This window comes from Equus quagga, chromosome 22 (genome assembly GCF_021613505.1).
Source record: "Equus quagga isolate Etosha38 chromosome 22, UCLA_HA_Equagga_1.0, whole genome shotgun sequence".
Lineage (NCBI taxonomy): Eukaryota > Metazoa > Chordata > Mammalia > Perissodactyla > Equidae > Equus > Equus quagga.
This window is the reverse complement of record NC_060288.1, coordinates 24,669,373-24,688,077: the sequence shown is the minus strand read 5'-3', so window position 1 is coordinate 24,688,077 and position 18,705 is coordinate 24,669,373. Positions and strand designations below refer to the sequence as shown.

The following is an 18,705-nucleotide window of genomic DNA, read 5'->3' as shown; positions in this document are numbered from 1 at the left end:
GAGACCCAGGCCCTGAGAAGGGAGGGCGAAGAATGTGGCTTTCCAGTGGTGCCAAATTGAAGCTTACCGCTAAAGCGCTAAAAGCCAGGCGAGAAAATACCACCAGGTCTCCTCACTCGTGGGAGCCTGGGACCTTGTGAAGGCAGGATGCAAAGGCATTCGCTACCACCACAGCAGCCTTCCTCATGTCAAACCCAGTCCTTGGCTTTCTGAGGCCTGAAGAGTTCCTGGTGTCTATGACTAGAGGTGACACACATTCTCATGCGGACCGAAGATTTTATAATCCAGTGTGACTTCCTACCCTTTGTCTTGCTTGATTCTTTCACCAGTCCAGAGACAAGGGCTGAGCAGGACTTAACAGCTCCCATTTAGTAGATGTGGGAAATTAGGGTTCAGTGACTTGTTCAAGGTCTCCCTTCTGTAAGGTTAAAACCCAGGCCTTCAGACTTGGGTTTAGTGCCTTTTTCTTGATAATAAAACTGCAGGATGCAGCGGCAAACGCTTCATCATCCCCCCCTACACCCGCCCCAAGCCCAGGCTGCACAGCATTATTCCTAGTTCAGTGCTTTTCAAAGTGTCGTCCAGGACCAGCAGGAGCAGCAGCAGCAACACAAGAATTTGTTAGAAATAGAAAATATTAGGATCCACAGCAGACCTACTAAATCAGAAACTCAGGGAGTGAGGCTCAGATCTGGATACCTATGTTTTCACAGATGTTCCAGATGCCTCTCTGCACTTTGATCTTTGAGAAACACTGGTCCAGGCAAATGTAGCATTAATCCCTAAGGCTTCTTCTGATTGTCATCTCTCTAGATATGCGGCAACTAGTCTTTCTTAATGAAAAACAAGCAAAACAGACTTTTGCACGGAAATGAGCTTAACAAAGTCTTTTTTTTTTTTTTTTAAAAAAAAAAGCATAATCATGACCTTTCCTGGTAAATTTCTGTACCCCCTTCATAAACTGAGTGTGGTGTAGATAACGCTGGGAATTACAGGCATACCTTGTTTTATTGCATTTCGCTTTATTGTGCTTCCCAGAGACTAACTTTTTCACAAGTTGAAGATCCGTGGCCACCTTTCGTTGAGCAAGTCTAGTGGCACCATTTTTCTAGCAGCATTTGCTCAATCTGTTCTCTGGGTCACATTTTGGTAATTCTCACAATATTTCAAACTTTTTCCTTGTTGTTATAATTGTTCTGGTGATCTGCAATCAGCGATCTTTGATGTTACTATTGTAACTGTTTTGGGGTGCCATGACCTGCGCCCGTATAACATGGCCAACTTCAAGCATAAATGTTGAGTGGTGACTGCTCCACTGGCCGGCCATTCATCCATCCCTCTCTCTCTCCTCCAGCCTCCTTATTCCCTGAGACACAATATTGAAATTAGCCCAGTTAATAACCCTACAGTGGCCTCCAAGTGTTCAAGTGAAAGGAAGAGTCATGCATCTCTCGTTTTAAATCAGAAGATAGAATTTTAAGCTTGCTGAAGAAGGCAGGTCAAAAGCCGAGATAGGCCAAAAGCTAGGCCTCTTGTGCCAAACAGTTAGTCAAGTTGTGAATGCAAAAGAAAAGTTCTTGAAGGAAATTAAATGTGCTAGTCCAGTAAACACACGAATGATAAGAAAGCAAAACAGCCTTATCGCTGATATGGAGCAAGCTGTAGTGGTCTGGATAGGAGATCAAACCAGCCGCAACATTCCCTTAAGCCAAAGCCTAGTCCAGAGCAAGGCCCTGACTCTCTTCAATCCTATGAAGGTGAGAGAGGTGAGGAAGCTGCAGAAGGAAAGTTTGAAGCCAGCAGAGGATGGTGCATGAGGTTGAAGGAAAGAAGCGTCTCCAGAATATGAAAGCGCAGGTGAAGCAGCCAGTGCTGCTGGAGACTCTGCAGCGAGTTCTCCAGAAGATCTAGAGAAGATAGCTAATGAGGGGGCTACACCCAACAACAGATTTTCAATATAGACAAAACAGCCTTCCATTGGAAAAAGATGTCATCTAGAATTATAACAGCTAGAGAGGAGAAGTCAATGCCTGGCTTCAAAGTGTCAAAGGACAGACTGACTCTCTTGTGAGGGGCTAATGCAGCAGGTGACTTTAAGTTGAAGCCAACGCTCATTTACCATTCTGAAAATCCTAGGGCCCTTAAGAATGATGCTCAATCTACTCTGCCTGTGCTCTATAAATGGAACAACAAAGTCTGGATGACAGCACATCTGTTTACAACATGGTTTACTGAATATTTTAGGTCCACTGTTGACACCTACTGCTCAGAAAAAAAGATTCCTTTCAAAATAATACTGCTCGTTGACAATGCACCTGGTCACCCAGAGCTCTGATGGAGATGGACAACAAGACTAATGTTTCCATGCCTGCGAACACAACATCCATTCTGCAGCCCATGGATCAAGAAGTAATTTCGACTTTCAAGTCTTATTACTTAAGAAATACATTTTGTAAGGCTTTAGCTGCCATAGATAGCGATTCCTCTGACGGATCTGGGCAAAGTAAATTGAAAACCTTCTGGAAAGGATTCACCATTCTAGATGCCATTAGGAACATTCGTGATTCATGGGAAGAGGTCAAAATATCAAAGGAAACAGGAGTTTGAACAAAGAAGTTGATTCCAACCCTCATGGATGACTTTGAGGGGTTCAAGACTTCAGTGGACGAAGCAACTGCAGATGTGGTGGAAACAGCAAGAGATCTAGAATTAGAGGTGGAGCCTGAACATGTGACTGAATTGCTGTAATCTCATGATAAAACTTTAACGCGTGAGGAGTTGCTTCTTAGGGATGAGCAAAGAAAGTGGTTTCTTGAGATGGAATCTACTCCTGGTGAACATGCTGTGAAGACTGTGAAATGACAACAAAGGATTTAGAGTATCACATAAACTTAGTTGCTAAAGCAGCAGCAGCAGAGTTCGAGAGGACTGACTCCAACTTTGAAAGAAGTTCCACTGTGGGTAAAATGCTATCAAACAGCATCACACGCTACAGAGAAATCATTAGTGAAAGGAGGAGTCAATTGATGTCACAAACTTCACTGTTGTCTTATTTTAAGAAATTGCCACAGCCACCTCAACCTCCAGCAACCACCACCCTTATCAGTCAGCAGCCATGGAGGCAAGACCCTCCACCAGCAAAGAGATTATACTCACTCAAGGCTCAGATGCTGGTTAACATTTTTTTAGCAATAAAGTATTTTTAAATTAAGGTATGCACATTGTTTTTTTAGACATAATGCTATTGTGCACTTAATAGACTGCAGTATAGTGTAAATATGACTTTTCTACGCACTAGGAAACCAAAAAAATTCATGTGACTCGCTTTACTGCGGTGGTCTGCAACCGAACCGCAATCTCTCCCAGGTATGCTTGCACTGGGTTTCTTCTATAGCAGGGCCACAGCACATGGGGAGATAAGAAACGGGAGTTCCACAAGACTTTGGGAGGAGGGACTGACGACAATTTTTCACGGTTGACTAAGTTTTTTAAAAAGCCACTTCCAAGGGCACATCAACCAGTCAGCGAATCCACTTGTTCGGGGGGGGGGGGGGGGGGGGGGGGGGGGGGGGGGCGTGGGGAGGAGCGACACTCACAGCTTGGGAATTGGTGCCTTCCAAGTGTCGCCGTGCGTCCCCCCCAACCCCGGGCCCCGGCCGCCAGGTCTCCTCTGAGCCCCGCCACCTAAACGCCCCCCACCCCCGGGACATCGGCACCACCTCGACCACCTCCCGCATCGGACTCCTGAGGATTCCTCTGACCGAGTCCAGCCAAGAGGGTTCCCCGGACTCGGCGCGAACTGCCCGCCTCCTCCCGCGTCTCCGCCCCCCGCCGGGGCCGCCGGGCGCCGAGGAAGGCGAGGGTGCCGCCGCTGGAAAATGAGCGGTGCCCGGAGGGTGGCCCGGAGCTGCAGGTAACGCGCGCGGGCCCAGGGCCGGAGCCGGCTGCGCACCCCCTCCGCTCCCCGGCGCCGCGCCCCGACGCGCCCGCCCGCGGCTGTGCCCAGGGGTGGCGCGGGGCGTCCCGGGGGCTGGGGAGCAGGATAGGGGCGCGGGCGCAGGGTGGGGGCGCGCGGTCAGCCCCGGCCTGGAGGGCACTAACGCTTCCCGCTGGTCGCGCAGCGACGTTCCGGCTGCTGTTCCCGGGAGCGGCGAGAGGCGGCGGCTGCGGTGAGCGGGGTGCGCGCGGCGGGCGCCGGATGCCCCAGAAGATGGAGAAGTTTCTGCAGATCGCGCCTCACTCTCTGGCCATCATCTTGGGTCCGGCCGAGGGGCCGGCGGGGGAGAGGTCCCGGGCCGCCCAGCCCGCGCCGCCGAACCAGCCCCGGCAGCTCGCCCGGCATCACATCGGCTATGAAATCTTCGCCGACTTCAAAGCTGAGAACATGCAACACTTCTGGAACAAGAAGGTCACGGCCGCGGTGGCCGAGACCTTCTTCCTGGGCTGGATCGACGAGCAGGTCCTGCTGATCCAGGGCAAGGAGGAGCATCTGGAGGCGCTGCGCGAGGGCTGGACGCGCCGGGCGCTGCGGCCGCCCTCGGGCTTCCACATCCGCTGCCTCGGTGAGTCCGGCCGCCCCCCACCCCCGCCCCGTCCAGCCCGGGACCCCCGCCCCGCCCTGAGCCGCTGCAGGCGCCGCGAAGGGGCCGGCGCGCAGGCCCCGCTCCCCCGGGCGCTCTGCGCCTCCCTCCACCGCCGCGCCTGGCCGGGGGAGGGGCCGGCGGCCGCCTGCGAGCGCGGGATTGGGGAACTTCCTGGCACCGAACACGGGCATTTGTACCTCTCCCCGGCCGGCCCGCCGGAGCCTCCCTGGCGGCGCGGGCGGCGCGTCCTGGCGGGGCGGTGCCTCGGGCTGGCCAGGTAGGCGGAGGCGCGGCGGCCGCTCCGGGGTCTGCGAGCCTCACCTTTTCTGCGCTGCTCGGGGCCGGGGGAGAGTGTGCGAAGCAAAAAGAAGTGCAGAGAGAGGATCCAGGTGGCATCAGGTGGAACGCGCTCTCCGCGGGAGGCGGCAGCGGGCAGTTCAGGTGCGAGGTGGCCCCCGGGACGTCCCTTCTGCGCGTGGCGACCCTGCGCTTCCGCGCCTCCCCCGGCTGCTCTGCCTCCGGGGACGCGGCCCGCGGTTCTGGTGCTGCTTGCATTTTAAGGGTTGCCGTTTCTGTTGAGTTTTAAGGGTTGGCATTTCTGTGCAAGACAGAGTTGTAGATTTCGTTTTAAATGTCGTGCCTCCGGTGCATCTTTCTGCAAGTCGTTCTGTGCGTTGGAGAAAGGAAGGGACACGAGGAGGGCACAGGAGTCTGATTGTCGCCAAAAGAGAGACCTGGGTACTAGGGGAGGAGAGGCTATAGGTGATACTCGCTGCGCGCTTCCAATGTTGCCTGACTTGCTGTTTTTTATTGCATTTCTTTATGTATTTTTTTCTTCATCCTGTTGGCATGTACCTTTCTAGGTTTGTACCTCGGACCCGGTGACTAAAAGCGTGTATAGTGAATAGGGGTGTTTTATGAAACGATTTCAAGAAAGAAAGCATTCTTTCTAGTCCCAAGGTTTAGAAATTCTTTCGTGACATTTTGGGAGGAGGTCAAAAGTTCAAACGCTGGAAGACTAAAGCCGCCTTTTTCGTTCCCCAGTGTTGCTACGCTGCCTTCCTCTCAAGGATTAGCTTTTACCTGCTAAAATGTCTCTTCCTTTATGCGGATGGCAAATTTATAACATTTTAAATTTTATTGTGTTTTGTCTGTTTTTGCATAGCAGAAGTCTTTACAAAGCTTGCCTTGAATTGAGTAGACAAAAAACTAGTAAAGCTTGCATCTTGTGTGTTTTGTAACTTGTGCTGAATTTCAAAAGGTGCTTGATTTTTTTTTTTTTTTTTTGACTTCAGAAACCTCAATGGAGTCCCTGTAATTAAGCTGCCTTAGTAAAGGGGCCAAGATTAATGTCTAGGAGACTTGATCTGCTCCTGTACCGTGGGACTGCAGCTCTTTAGGAAGTAAGAATATATGTAGTCGTTTTTATGCACTATATACATTACTCTACAGCATTTTAGGAGTTTTCTTTTAAAGTTCGTGCTTATTTTTTACTTTTTGTTTTGGAAAATTGCAAACGTATACAAAAGTAGTTTAATGCAAAAATGTTACATTGAACCCCCATGTAGCCATCATCCAACTTCAAAATTCATCAGCACATGGCCAGTCTATACATACCCTCGTCCCCCGTCTGCCATTTTGAAATCTAAGATATTATATCAACATCCTTTGATTTGTAAATATTTCAGTTGTTCCTACTTTTTTTATTTCAACAGAATTTATAATCTCATAGGAATTGGCGGTCTGTCCTATTAACCCAAGAGAAATATTTTGGCAATTTTAAAGGTTCCAGATTGCTGTAGTTGATTGACTGTTGCTCTGATCTAGCTAGGAACCCCGGGTGCTTTCAAGGGACTGACCGCTGTTGGGCTGGGCATCGGCATTGCTCAGCTCAACCCTTAACTCAGTCCCACCCTCTTAAACCGAGGGATTACCTCCTGAGGCATCCGACAAAGGAGCAGGGGGCGGCGCCCGCTGGGATCCCAGTGGTAACTTTCTTTTGAACTGCTCTGGGGGTGCAGAATCCCCACTAGAATTCCGATTTTGCTTCAGTAATGATGGTAAAGTGCTGAATTGTTTGAGAGAGTTTATCTACTGCAAGAATTCCCTAAGGGAACCTCAGCGTCTGCCGCACACTTCCTAGTTTTTTGTTGCAAGATCTTTATTGAGCTTTGAAATTCCGAAGTCTGGGAGCCACTGATGACGGGCTCACAGTCTTTCATCTTGAGCCACAAGAGATGTGTCGACAAGTTCCTGTGCTCAAAAAACCAAAACCCAAAACACAAGGGTATACTCAGAGGGAACCTGGCTTTTCAGAGCAGAGTGACATTATCCTAGGAATGCCCTTGAAGCTAATTTATGTACAAAGCGGGAATCAATCACTATCTTTGATACTTTATCATTAGTAATACATTTCTTGCAGCATACCTTTCAAGTGATCCCTCACACTGTACTACCTATATAATCAGTTACTTCGATGTTATTTTGTGATTTTTTGCTAATTATTTCATGAGCGTGAAACAGCCAGAGAACCAGACACATAGCTGAGCATTACAGAAGGCAGTATATTCCCACTTGTTGAACTTGAATTAAATCCATCTGTCACTAGTAGTCCTCTTAAATAACTGGTAGGCAAGTGCCAGTTTAAATTTTATTATTCTTATGGTAAATAATTATTCACAAAATCTGATTGTTTTCCAGGCGGTCTGTTGGAGCCCATCTTAGGGAGTGGCAATAAAGTTGTTCCCTCCCACTGAAGACAGGGAGGAGTAACTTTAACCCCTCTCTCGAGCCGGGTTCTCCGGGGGTGTGCGCCCACACAGCCCGGATGGAGAGGAGCGCGGAAGAGGTCTGCCCGGGCGCCCTTTCTCGGCTGCGCTGCGGGACAGTTGAGGCAAGCCGAGGCTTTCACAGCGAGACTGATAACAAGTTAGTTTTGTTTTGTAACTTGAAAGATTTGTATTGAAGTTGCAAGCATTTTGGTGCCTGTAATTCCAAAAGTATGTGGTTCTAACCAACCTAAAATTTCAGGTGGGGTTGGACAATGAGATGATTACAAGATTCAACAAGAAGCAGGAAATTAAGCAACCGGGAGGAAAAGTAGTTTTGATTTGGAATATACACATCTAGTACTTAGAAATAACCTACTCTGAGCATGCAGAAAAAATGGTCGGATTTGGATTTCCAGGACCCTCAAAGGGGATGTGTGTGCAGGAAACGAGTAAGGTTTTAAAATTGTGCTGTACGCTATTTTGAGTAAATCACGTTAAGTTCAATCCCATATATGTTTATCGAGTACCTACTAAGGCCTGTCTCTGTGTCACTCCTGAGGTTATAAAGACTGATGAGGCATCCCATCTTTTTTGGGATTCTGACACAAGAAACTGAGAGTGTGTATGTGCTTTGAGGACCCTGAGCAAGGAGCATTGCTTCTGCCTTGTGAGTTGGTGGGGAGGTTTCCCAGAGATGAGGCTGAGCTGGGCCTGGTGCAGATGTGGGGCGCAGGGGGTTCCTGAAGAATAGGAGGGCTTTCCCACCCGGCAAGGGCGTGAGCCAAGTCACAGGGCTGGGGAGTTCGGGAATTGACTGGTTTGGGGGTGGGGGGAGAGTGGTGTGATAAGACAGTGGAAAAGGAGGCTAGGGCCAGGTGTGAAGATTTAGAAGCCAGTGGTGGCTTTTGAGCAGGGAGAGAGGTGAGATGATTTGGTCTTCAGTGTAATCAGAATTCTGGGGCCAGTGAGGGTGACGGATGGGCCTGGGAGGGGCTTAGACACAGGCACACTGGCTCTAAGTCTGTTGAAACAGTTGTGTGGAATGATGGTGAGTCCATGGCTGTGGTCAATGGTTAGTATCCTAAGGAAGATACCGTTTTAACCATGTTGACTCTCGAGGACCATCCAGCCCCAGCCACAAACCCAACAGGTCTTTGTGGGGAGCCCAGAGGCTGCTCCCTCCTGTGGCTCATGGGGTCTCCCACCCGTCAGCCTTAGATCCGGCGGTTGATCCCCATAGGGTCCCTTAACCTCACATCTCAGGGAGCATCTGTTGCTGGCTTGATCCCCTCCAGTGGCTTTTTACACTTTCCTGGTTTATCCTTCGATGTTTAAATAGTTAGGACCAAATATTCTTTTTAGACTTTAAATCAGAACTTTTATATTTTACATTATAAAATTGTTTAGAACATATAGGCCCCCAATTTTTTCTAGTCCACAATCTTTATTGGTTTTCTCAAAAAGAGATGCCCTCTTAAAGTGGTTTCTCCAAGTAGTAAAATTTTAAGACAGAATTGTCTTTTAAAAAAATGTATACTCCAAAAAAAATTTGCGTATATCCCCCCAAAGTTGATTTGTTTAAGTTAATTTAAAATTGAATAATATTCCTAGACTGATGGCTGGGATTGCTTAACGATTATTATAAAGCTTTTTGAATTAGAGATATTGATTCATTCAACATTTGGAGCACCTGCCATTTTCCAGGATTTGTTCTGGGAACTGAAGTAGGGAACAAGTCAGCCACAGTCCTTGTACTTTTGGAGGTTCTGTATTTTACAAATGAGGAAACTGAGGAACCGAAAGACAGGTACTTCTCCAAGGACACCTAGTTCACAAGCGATAGAGCCAGGATCTAGACCCAGGCAGTGAGATGATAGAGCCAGTGCGCTGAGTGACAGCTCTGTGATACCTCTTGTTTTACGTGCCACTTGACTGATGGCAGTCAGTCAACAATGAAAGAGGAGCAGATGGCAGTCAGCTTGTCATGTTGGAGGAACAGAAAAGAAAGCCAGTGTGGCTGAGGCTTGTTGAACCAGCAAAAGAATGGAAGGTGTGACAGGAGATGAGGTCAGAGGGGCTGGCCAGGTCCAGGTCATGTGGGACCTCATGGGATTTTATTCTGCGATGACGAGGCATTGAGTATATCCAGTAAGTATAGAGCACTGGGTTGGGGTCTGTAGATTATCCACAAAGGTTTAAGACACAGACTTCACTCTTAGCAAAGCTTACCTCTCATATAAAAATCTTAGGATTAAGTCTAAACAGTGAACAATGGTGCATTTCAAGTTTTATTAACTTCTAGCCAGTCATAAAAATATTTTTATGAATTACCTCACTCTGGCCCAAAGATATTTTCAGTAAAGATGTGTCAGTTTCATTGTAATAAAGCATTTAGGATGAACTTCTGAGACTCAAGGCCTTGTGATAATGGAAAGGTTTTGCAAAGATTTGTAAATTTCACCTCTTAGAGCTTAATTCTGATCTTGAGTGCGTGCGTGTGTGTGTGTGTGTGTGTGTGTGTGTGTATGTGTTTCCAGTTTGCATTGAGAGGTAAATTTGCCTTTTGTCATCAAGTTCTTTTTAAAGGGGCATAAAACTGCAAAGGTGTCTGTCTGTGTCTCTTGTGCTGGAGTGGAAGCACTCAGGTGCTTTCAGTTCCTGAGGTCGATCACAAATTTTGGGGTAAAAAACCCAGAGACGTTTGTTATATACAAACTTCTTGCTGCAAATAATTTTAAATGTTTCATTCCGCTTAAAATATGTCACACAGTGATGTGTGATCACCTTGAAAATAGAATTTTCAGTGTATGGGGTGGACTTTACCATGGTCACTCGAAGTTTGGGGACTGTGCTTGTGTCTTCCTATTCAGTTTATACATTTGTAAAACGGGTTTTGAACCCGTTCATTCTGTATTATAGCTGTGACCATGAGATAATCGCAGACATTCCTTAATTTGGGGCAACAGATTATCTGGTTTATAGTTTATCTCAATCAGGAGGTTAAACAGATGTATTAATAAGGTGCAAACTATGAATATAATCTTTTAATATATAATGTATGTATATGAAAATTTATCTTTCAGAAGGTCCTATGCCAAGGGCTTTTTAAAAAACTTCAATCACACTGGCATTGGAGGATGTTTAAAGCAGCTCTTCATATGTTGATATCAGTCAGTCTCTCTTGATAGAGAGCAGTAGATTTGGATGCTGCCAAGGGCCAGAAATAGAGGTATCTCTTTGAAGAATTTGATAAATGACTTAGATAAAAAGGTAAAGAGGATTCATCAGAGTCTTTGGGGTGAAGACAAGGGTACCCTCTCCGAGGAGGACAGACTCAGCTATTGAGAAAGTCCACAGGATGGTGGTGGACGCTACGAGGAGCAGACCCCAGGTCTTAAGATGTTCGTGTGATGTTAACAGTGCGAAAGCGTACCTCTGTGCTGGCGATTTTCCTCGTAAGACTTACAAACACGATAAAATTCCCCTATTTTCTCAATTGTTCGTAAAGGCCCTATTATGTCATTTTCTAAAATAAGACCCCATCTGTTGATGTAAAATGACTTGTTTCTATAACCGGGATGCCACCTTGCCCCTCCCCAGTACCAAACACGTGGAGAGCGTATGATGTCCCTCAGAATATCTGGGCATGGATGCTGGTTTGATGAGTTCAAAGAAGCAATGACCTGAAATGACTTCCGAGGAAAGCGGGAGAAGAAAGTGATAAAGCAGGACTGCATATGAACATCAAGAAGACAGAAATCATGACTACAGAAGAAGTACGCAGCTTGAACTTAGACAATGAAGACATTGAAATTGTTACAGATTTTGTTTAGCTTGGTTTGGTCATCAATTTAAATGGAGGCTGCAGCCAAGAACTCAAGACAAGACTGAGACTTGGAAGGACAGCGATCAAAGAATTAGGAAAGACCATCAAGTGTAAGGAAATGTCTTCAGAGACCAAGGCCAAGATTATCCAGACCCTTGTATCCTCACTTACTGTATATGGGTGCAAAAGCTGGACAGTGAAGAAGGCTGACAGAAACAAAGTGGATTCTTCTGAAATATGGTGTTGGAAGAGATACCCTGGATAGGCAGAATGATGAACAAGTGGGTCCTAGAGCAAATTAAACCTGAGCTGTCACTGGAGGCAAAAATGATAAAACTGAGGCTGTCCTACTTTGGGGCCTCATGAGAAGACAGGATTCTTTGGAAAAGACGGTAACGCTGGGATAAGTAGAAGGCAGCAGGAGAAGAGGAAGACCAAACATGAGATGGATCGACTCCGTAGAGGAAGCCACAGGCGTGAGTCCACAGGAGCTGAGTAGGGCTGTTGAGGGCAGGACATTGTGGACATCACTCATTCATAGGGCCACCAGGAGTCAGAGCCAACTTGACGACACTAACAACAAGTCCAAAATAACCTCTTTCTCAGGTATGTAGGGGTCCTTGGAGGTCCCTGAAGGCTTACCAGTGTCTTTGAGGGGTGGACTCTGTCTGGTGGGAGTCCATCTTCTTATTGTCTGAGGTTGCTGCAGCCGTCGGTCTTCATAGTGAGCTCGAGGGTGCTGAGAAGATTCTGGCTCAAAGGATGGCTCTGAATGCAACAGTCCTATTTTGTTACTTCCTCAGGGACTTTGCCATCTCTTAACATTTTTCTTCTGTCGCTGCCACCCTTCCTCCAATGCTTGCAGACACCTTCCTCCTGCCACCCCACCCACCAGTTTCCCTCCAGTGTGTGGGCAATTTTTCCTTTCAAACCCATGCAATAAAAAGTTATGATTACGTCTCTGCCTTTCTACTTCTAAGTAAAGTCCCCCCCTGAATTTTCTGGAAACTAAAGTTCTCTTTGTATGCCCATTTCCAGGACAGTAGAGCCTGATTTTGTGCTCTTCTCAGGAAAGCTATCTTCAAAGATTCCAGGCTTACCCTCCTCCCCTCCTCCCTCACCACCCTTGGAAGTGACCTTCATGAGTCCAAGATAGTTTTCTGACACCTTCATGCTGGAAAAGAGGGCAGAACCTTCTGCATATTTAAACACTTAGAGGGGACATCACCACTGATATGATTTTCAAAAAAAAATTTTATTTATTTACAGATATCCCCAAACCTTTGGCTTTGCCCCTTTAGGTTGCTTTCTACTCTTGGGACGGTCCTGCAGTTCCAAGCCACCTCTTGGCCAAAGCTGCCCCAGAGAGCTGTCCGTGTTTGCAGCCACTGCTGCACCATTCTCATTTCCTTCCCTCTTTCAAGTCCACTTTGGCGCTTTCTCAAGGTGGCAGCTGTGTTTTGTCCACACAGTCACAGACTCACCACCCTTCCAGCTCAGTCACTTAATGCTTCCTGCTTGTTTGGTGGCCCTTGGTGGGAGGATCGAGGTGGGGGGGCTGAGCCTGGGCAACGTGGGAGGGACCGTGTGTGAAACGGAAGGTGTGTGAGGGGAGAAGATGGGAGTATGGGAGAGGATGCATGTCCATGACTGAGACATGACAAACGGCCAGCAACAAGATGGAAGAGGAGAACTAAGGGGTGCAGGGATTGCCTGGGAGCCGTGGAAGCCGTCTGGTTTACGTGAGGTGCGGGACGATATCAGGTGGGAAAGAGTCTTGCCGTCAATCAGGTCTTCTTCTTGGAGGTTTTGTCTACCTGTCTGACAGGGTTGGGGGTCAGGGCTGAGCTCTGCATTCTCTCTGCCAATCTTGCCAATTCTAGGAGGATTACGGGCTCTAATATGTGGTCCTGCAGTAGAGGGTTTTTTCTCCTGCTGTATGGAAAGATTGTCCAGTCTGGACAATTCACCTTGGCTTTATTTTTTTGGTGAGCAAGATTGGACATGAGCTAACATCTGTTGCCAATCTTCCCCTTTTTGCTTGAGGAAGATTGTCCCTGAGCTAACATCCATGCCAGTCTTCCTCTATTTTTTGTATGTGGGACGCCACCATAGCATGGCTTGCTGAGCCGTGTGTAGGTCTGTGCCAGGGATCTGAACCTGTGAACCCCCGGGCTGCTGAAGCAGAGCATGCAAACTTAACCACTATTCCATTGGGCTGGACCCTCACCTTCGCTTTTTTATCTCTGCTTCTGACCAACAAACTAGACACTTCTGGACTCTTCTGGAGGACGTGAAAGGATGATACAGCTCAATGAACACTGCCATCCTTCTGCAAAGAAATTCCAATTCTATCTCCTTGATGGTAGTCACTTTTATGCCATAATCTCCTTATATTGCCAGTATTCACCCAGATCCTCAAACCTCCTTCCTCCAAGATCACCTCTTTCCCGGGGGGTTCTCATGGCTGAGGCTTGCCCCCTTGGTTCCTCCTATTTTGGTCTTGATAAGCTTGGGAAGACTTGGAAAGCCCACTGACTTTGGAGTTAATATAGAATCACAGGAAACATGAATGCTTCTTTTTTTGTTATGAGGAACTTTGTGACCAGTGCAATTTGTCTAGGTTGATCACTTTCCTTTCATCAGTCTGGTTATTAATTTGTTAAAAGAAAAAAAGAGGCTTTCAGTTAGTAGACTGTGAAGCTATAACGTAGAACAGTGAAAGCAGTGCTTCAGAAACGGTCTCTGAATGCTCCCAGATAATGGTGGTTACTCTAGCGTCTTTCTTCTGCTCTTTCCTGTATCTTTACCATTTCCTTTTATACTGATGAAGGAACATTCTAGAAGACAATCTTTATGCCATATGCTCCTTCATTATTAAATGTTTACTGACTCCACTTCAGAGTTGGGGGGGCAGATGAGTGGAGTAGAGAAAAGAAAAAGGAGGATGAACGTTTGTTAATGTTGACTGTGGGTCAGGAATTGTTCTAAGCACTTTGATACATTGTCTCATTTAATCCTTACAGAGGTAGCGCCAATGTTATTTCCATTTTATAGAAGAGGAAGCTGAGGTTCAGAGCGTAACCTTGCATGAGCAAGAGATCGCCAGTCGCAACCCAGCAATCTGACTCCAGAGCTGTTAACCCTTTTGAAACTGCTTGTCATTTCTGCTGGACAAAAATGTTGGCTTTGTTCTCTATCATCAGTGATAATTTTTTTCTCTTGTACTGTAATTTCTTCTGAATGTTACACACAGTAGACTCATTTGTATTGTGACTTATGAAACTTGCTTAAAACACACAACTCTACCTCACCGAATAAATGAAACAGAGTACTGAAGACAGTACTGTGGTCTCGATATTTGAGATGCAGGATCAGCAGATGGTTGCAGGATAGTGGCAGTACTGGGGGTGTATTCAAAGAGTTGCCAAACAGGAGCCTTAGAAAAAGTAATTAATGATAAAAATTTTTCTATCAACTGAGAAGTATTCCTTTTAGAAAAATAAAAGGGCCGTGTAAAGGGTGTTGAGAAAATCGTTTTAATGATAAAGTGGGATATGGTGCTAGAAGGCAAATTTATCACGTTGTTCTTCACTGTGTTTTCTTTTTCTTCTTTCTTGAGGTTCCAGAATGAAATGGAATTAAAAAGCAAATTATCAACTCTATTTTACTTACTCTAATTTAAAGACATTGCTTCTCTGAGTCAAGTATTTCTATTTTCCTAGTCAGGTAGTTTTAGTTTCTGCATAGAAAGTTACACTAAGAGTCTTAAGTCTGAAAGAATTATTTCTCTTGAATTTTCCTAACTTAAAAATTAATTTGATTGATAAAGTATATTTCAATTACTTTTGGTTATGATGCCAGAGAAATTTTTCTTTTTTTAAAAATTAATAACATAAGATATAGATGCTGTGAATGAATATATTGAGTAGTAAGATTTATACAGTACACGTGTGGTTGTTAAAATGTAAAGTCGTTAAGGCTATGAAGTTACTTTTGAGTGCAGCTTTGGCTATATCCCATAAGCTTTGATATATCGTGTTCTCATCATTGTGATCATTTAAACAGTCTGTAATTAGTATTTTGATTTCTCTTTGACCCAGTAACTATCCTGGAGAATTTTCTTTCTCCCTTTCCCCTGTAGAAATTGTGAATTTAAAAGAAATTGCTGTCATTGATTTCTCACATTATTTTGTAGTTGTCAGAGTGTTGACTCTATAATATGTATTTTTTTCAAGTTTACTGGCATTTTTATTGTTACCTATCACAGATCAAGATTATATGTTCCATAGAAACTTAAAACAAGGAATTTTTTTCATGTGTTACATTTTGTTATTAAATTTATTTAGTTCTTCCGTGTTCTCAGTTTTTTGTATGTTTTATTTGTCAAAGACTGTGGTAAGTGTGCTAAAGTCATCTCCCAAAAATTATATGATTCTTTCAGTGTATTACTAATAGTTTTAACTATGTATTTTGATACTTTGGTATCCAACACATATCTTTATTATTGATTTTTGCCTTTTATAAACTTATAAATATACATATAGTTGTATATTTATACATGTTGTACATATATATACATATATGCTCAGTTATATTCCATATAAGTATACATTTAACACCAAGTCCTCTCTCGTCCTTCTTACCTTGAAATCTTTTTCCAAAATTAATCTCGTCACCTCTGCTTTTTGCTTGGTGTATCACTGCCAGCTTTTTCTTCTTAATCTTTTGTATCCTTTTGTTTTAATGTGTGTTTTTTAAGCAGGATATAGTTAGAGTTTGAATTTTAACCCAATATGAAGAGGATTTGTCTTTTTAGGGATATTGAGCCATTAAATGTGTTGTAATAATTGATATGTTTACTCTTGTTTGAAACTTTTATGTTTTTATATGGAAGGCCCCACAATATCAGCTTTATTTTTTATTTATTTTATTGAGATCCTATTGGCTTATAACATCGTGTAAATTTCAGGTGTACCTTATTATATGTCAGTTTCTGTATAGACTGCATCATGTTCACCACCAATGGGCTAATTTTTATCCCTCCCCAAACATATGTGCCCCTTTACCCTTTTTGCCTTTCCCCAACCCCCTTCTGCTCTGGTAACCACCCATCTGTTCTCCTTATCCATGTATTTGTTTATCTTCCACATATGAGTGAAATCATACAGTGTTTGTCTTTCTCCATCTGGCTTATTTCACTTCCGTCTGGCTTATTTCACTTAGCAAATACCCTCGGAGTCCATCCATGTTGTTGCAAATGGCATGATTTTGTCTTTTTTATGGCTGAGTAGTATTCCATTGTATATATACCACATCTTCTTTATCCATTCATCTGTTGATGGGCTCTTGGTTTGCTTCCACATCTTGGCTATTGTGAATAATGCTGTGATGAACATAGGGGTGCATAAATCTCTTTGAATTGTTGATTTCATGTTCTTTGGATAAATATTCAGTAGTGGGATGGCTGGATCATGTGGTATTTCTATTTTTAATTTTTGAGAAATCTCCATACTGTTTTCCATAGTGGCTGCAATCAGTTTGCATTCCCACTAGCAGTGTATGAGAGTTACCTTTTCTCTACATCCTCTCCAATGCTTGTTATTTCTTGTCTTGTTAATTATAGCCATTCTGATGGGTGGGAGGTGATATCTCATTGTAGTTTTAATTTGCATGTCCCTAATAATTAGTGACGTTGAACATCTTTTCATGTGCCTGTTGGCCATCTGTATATTTTCTTTGGAAAAATGTCTGATCATGTCTTCTGCACATTTTTTTGATCGAGTTGTTTTTTCATTGTTGAATTGAATGAGTTTTTTATATATTTTGGAAATTAACCCCTTGTCAGATATATGATTTGCAAATATTTTCTCCCAGTTGGTGGGTTATCTTTTCGTTTTGTTGATAGTTTCTTTTGCCTTGTAGAAGACTTTTAGTCGTATGTAGTTCCATTTGTTTATTTTTTCTTTTGTTTCCTTGCCTGAGTAGACACGGTATTTGAAAAGATCCTTTTAAGATCAATGTCAAAGAGTGTACTGCCTCTATTTTCTTCGAGGAATTTTGTGGTTTCAGGTCTTACATTCAAATCTTTAATCCATTTTGAGTTAATTTATGTGTATGGTATAAGATAATGGTCTACTTTCATTCTTTTTCACGTGGCTGTCCAGTTTTCTCAGCACCGTTTATTGAAGAGGCTTTCCTTTATCCATTGTATTTTCTTGGCTTGTTTGTGGAAGATTAGCTGTCCATAGATGTGTGGTTTTATTTCTGGGAATATCAGCTTTTCATAAGTCATTTATGTTGAACTGAAGTAGTGCAATATAACCCTCAAGTGGTTGCTGCCCTTTTTACAAATATAGTACCTTCTTGGGTGCTTTCCTTTTGATTTGGTAACTCGAGCGATGGTTTGCACTCCTGATTATTCTATAGGTAAGTGAACCCCGACTTGTCTGTCCCCTCAGGAAGTGAAGCAGAGAGAGAGAGGACCACAGCTGCTGCCTTGCAGTTGCTGGGAAGGCACGTGTAGGCACGAGTTGGTAAAATGTTCCCTTCTGGGCCTGGAAACCCCCTTCGGACAGTGTTGACTTGGACTGGAGGCTGTTGAGGATGCTGTTGCTTGACCAGGCCTCAGAGGGCAGGAAGGGGTGATGCAGGGCACATGGGCAGTTGCACTATTTATTCCAAGGAGGCTGCATTAACATCATTTGGAAATTGCATTATTTTCTTTTGTTTTTGTGTTTTCCAGTTTATGCTGCATGAGTATCTTAGATCTAGGATTCAAATGCAGAAAGGGGAGGGATGTCGGTATTGTTACTGAGTTAAACTGGCTCACAGAGCAAGTGGCAGTCTCAGGCAATTCTAGAAAGATTTTCAGATGTTACAAGCACTGGGTCTTTGATCCAGGCCCAGAGGACGGAGTGTCATGCCGTGCGTTTGGGTGAGAGTTTTGGTTGCTGTCAGTCTCCTCTCCTCTTTGGAATCTTCCGTCTCCTTCATGTGGAAGAGACTCATTAATGTTTGAAGCTACTGATGCCAAATCAAGAGATTAAACAAAGACAAGAAAGAGAATAGAAGCTTCTTGTAATAGAGGCAGAGCAGTTTGAAGAAGTCCATGAAGACAAAATCAGATGGAACTTGCTTATGGCATTAGCTCAGTAATATATGACTAGTTATCAAAGGTTTCTTGTGGGAGAAAAGTTTAATGTGATGAATTTTTTCTGCTTTTTCTTCTTTTAAAATTGAATACTTTATATATCTGTTTGATACTATGGAAGGAACAAGGCTCAGAAAACCCCCAAATTTCTTTGTTTTCTTAAAATAATATCAGTTTACTTTGTCCTCAGTAGATGACCACTCCTTATAAAATGGTTAAAGGGGCTGGCCTTGTGGCATAGTGGCTAAGTTTGTCACACTCCACTTCACTGGCCTGGGCTCGAGGGTTCAGCTCCTGGGTGAGGACCTATGCCACTGGTCAGCCATGCTGTGGCGGTAACCCATATGCAAAATAGAGGAAGATTGGCATGGA

General features: G+C 44.5%; 1 protein-coding gene and 1 pseudogene across 4 annotated transcripts in view; both read left to right on the top strand.

Moving 5' to 3' along the window:
- The first annotated feature begins 922 nt into the window (after nucleotides 1–922).
- Nucleotides 923–3,534, top strand: LOC124231837 (tigger transposable element-derived protein 1-like; annotated as a pseudogene).
- Nucleotides 3,535–3,609: 75 nt separating this feature from the next.
- The window catches only part of STOX2 (storkhead box 2), a 213,388-nt gene continuing 198,292 nt past the window's right edge, over nucleotides 3,610–18,705 (top strand). For 2 of the 4 annotated variants that reach the window (XM_046648503.1, XM_046648504.1), the window contains exons 1-2: nucleotides 3,611–3,913; nucleotides 4,122–4,562. In XM_046648503.1, the coding sequence (XP_046504459.1) occupies nucleotides 4,199–4,562 (364 nt within the window). In that variant the 5' untranslated portion in view covers nucleotides 3,611–3,913; nucleotides 4,122–4,198. Of the gene's footprint in view, nucleotides 3,914–4,121; nucleotides 4,563–4,850; nucleotides 5,025–18,705 lie in introns of those variants that run through there. The other 2 variants (XM_046648505.1, XM_046648507.1) reach the window with 2 other exon arrangements.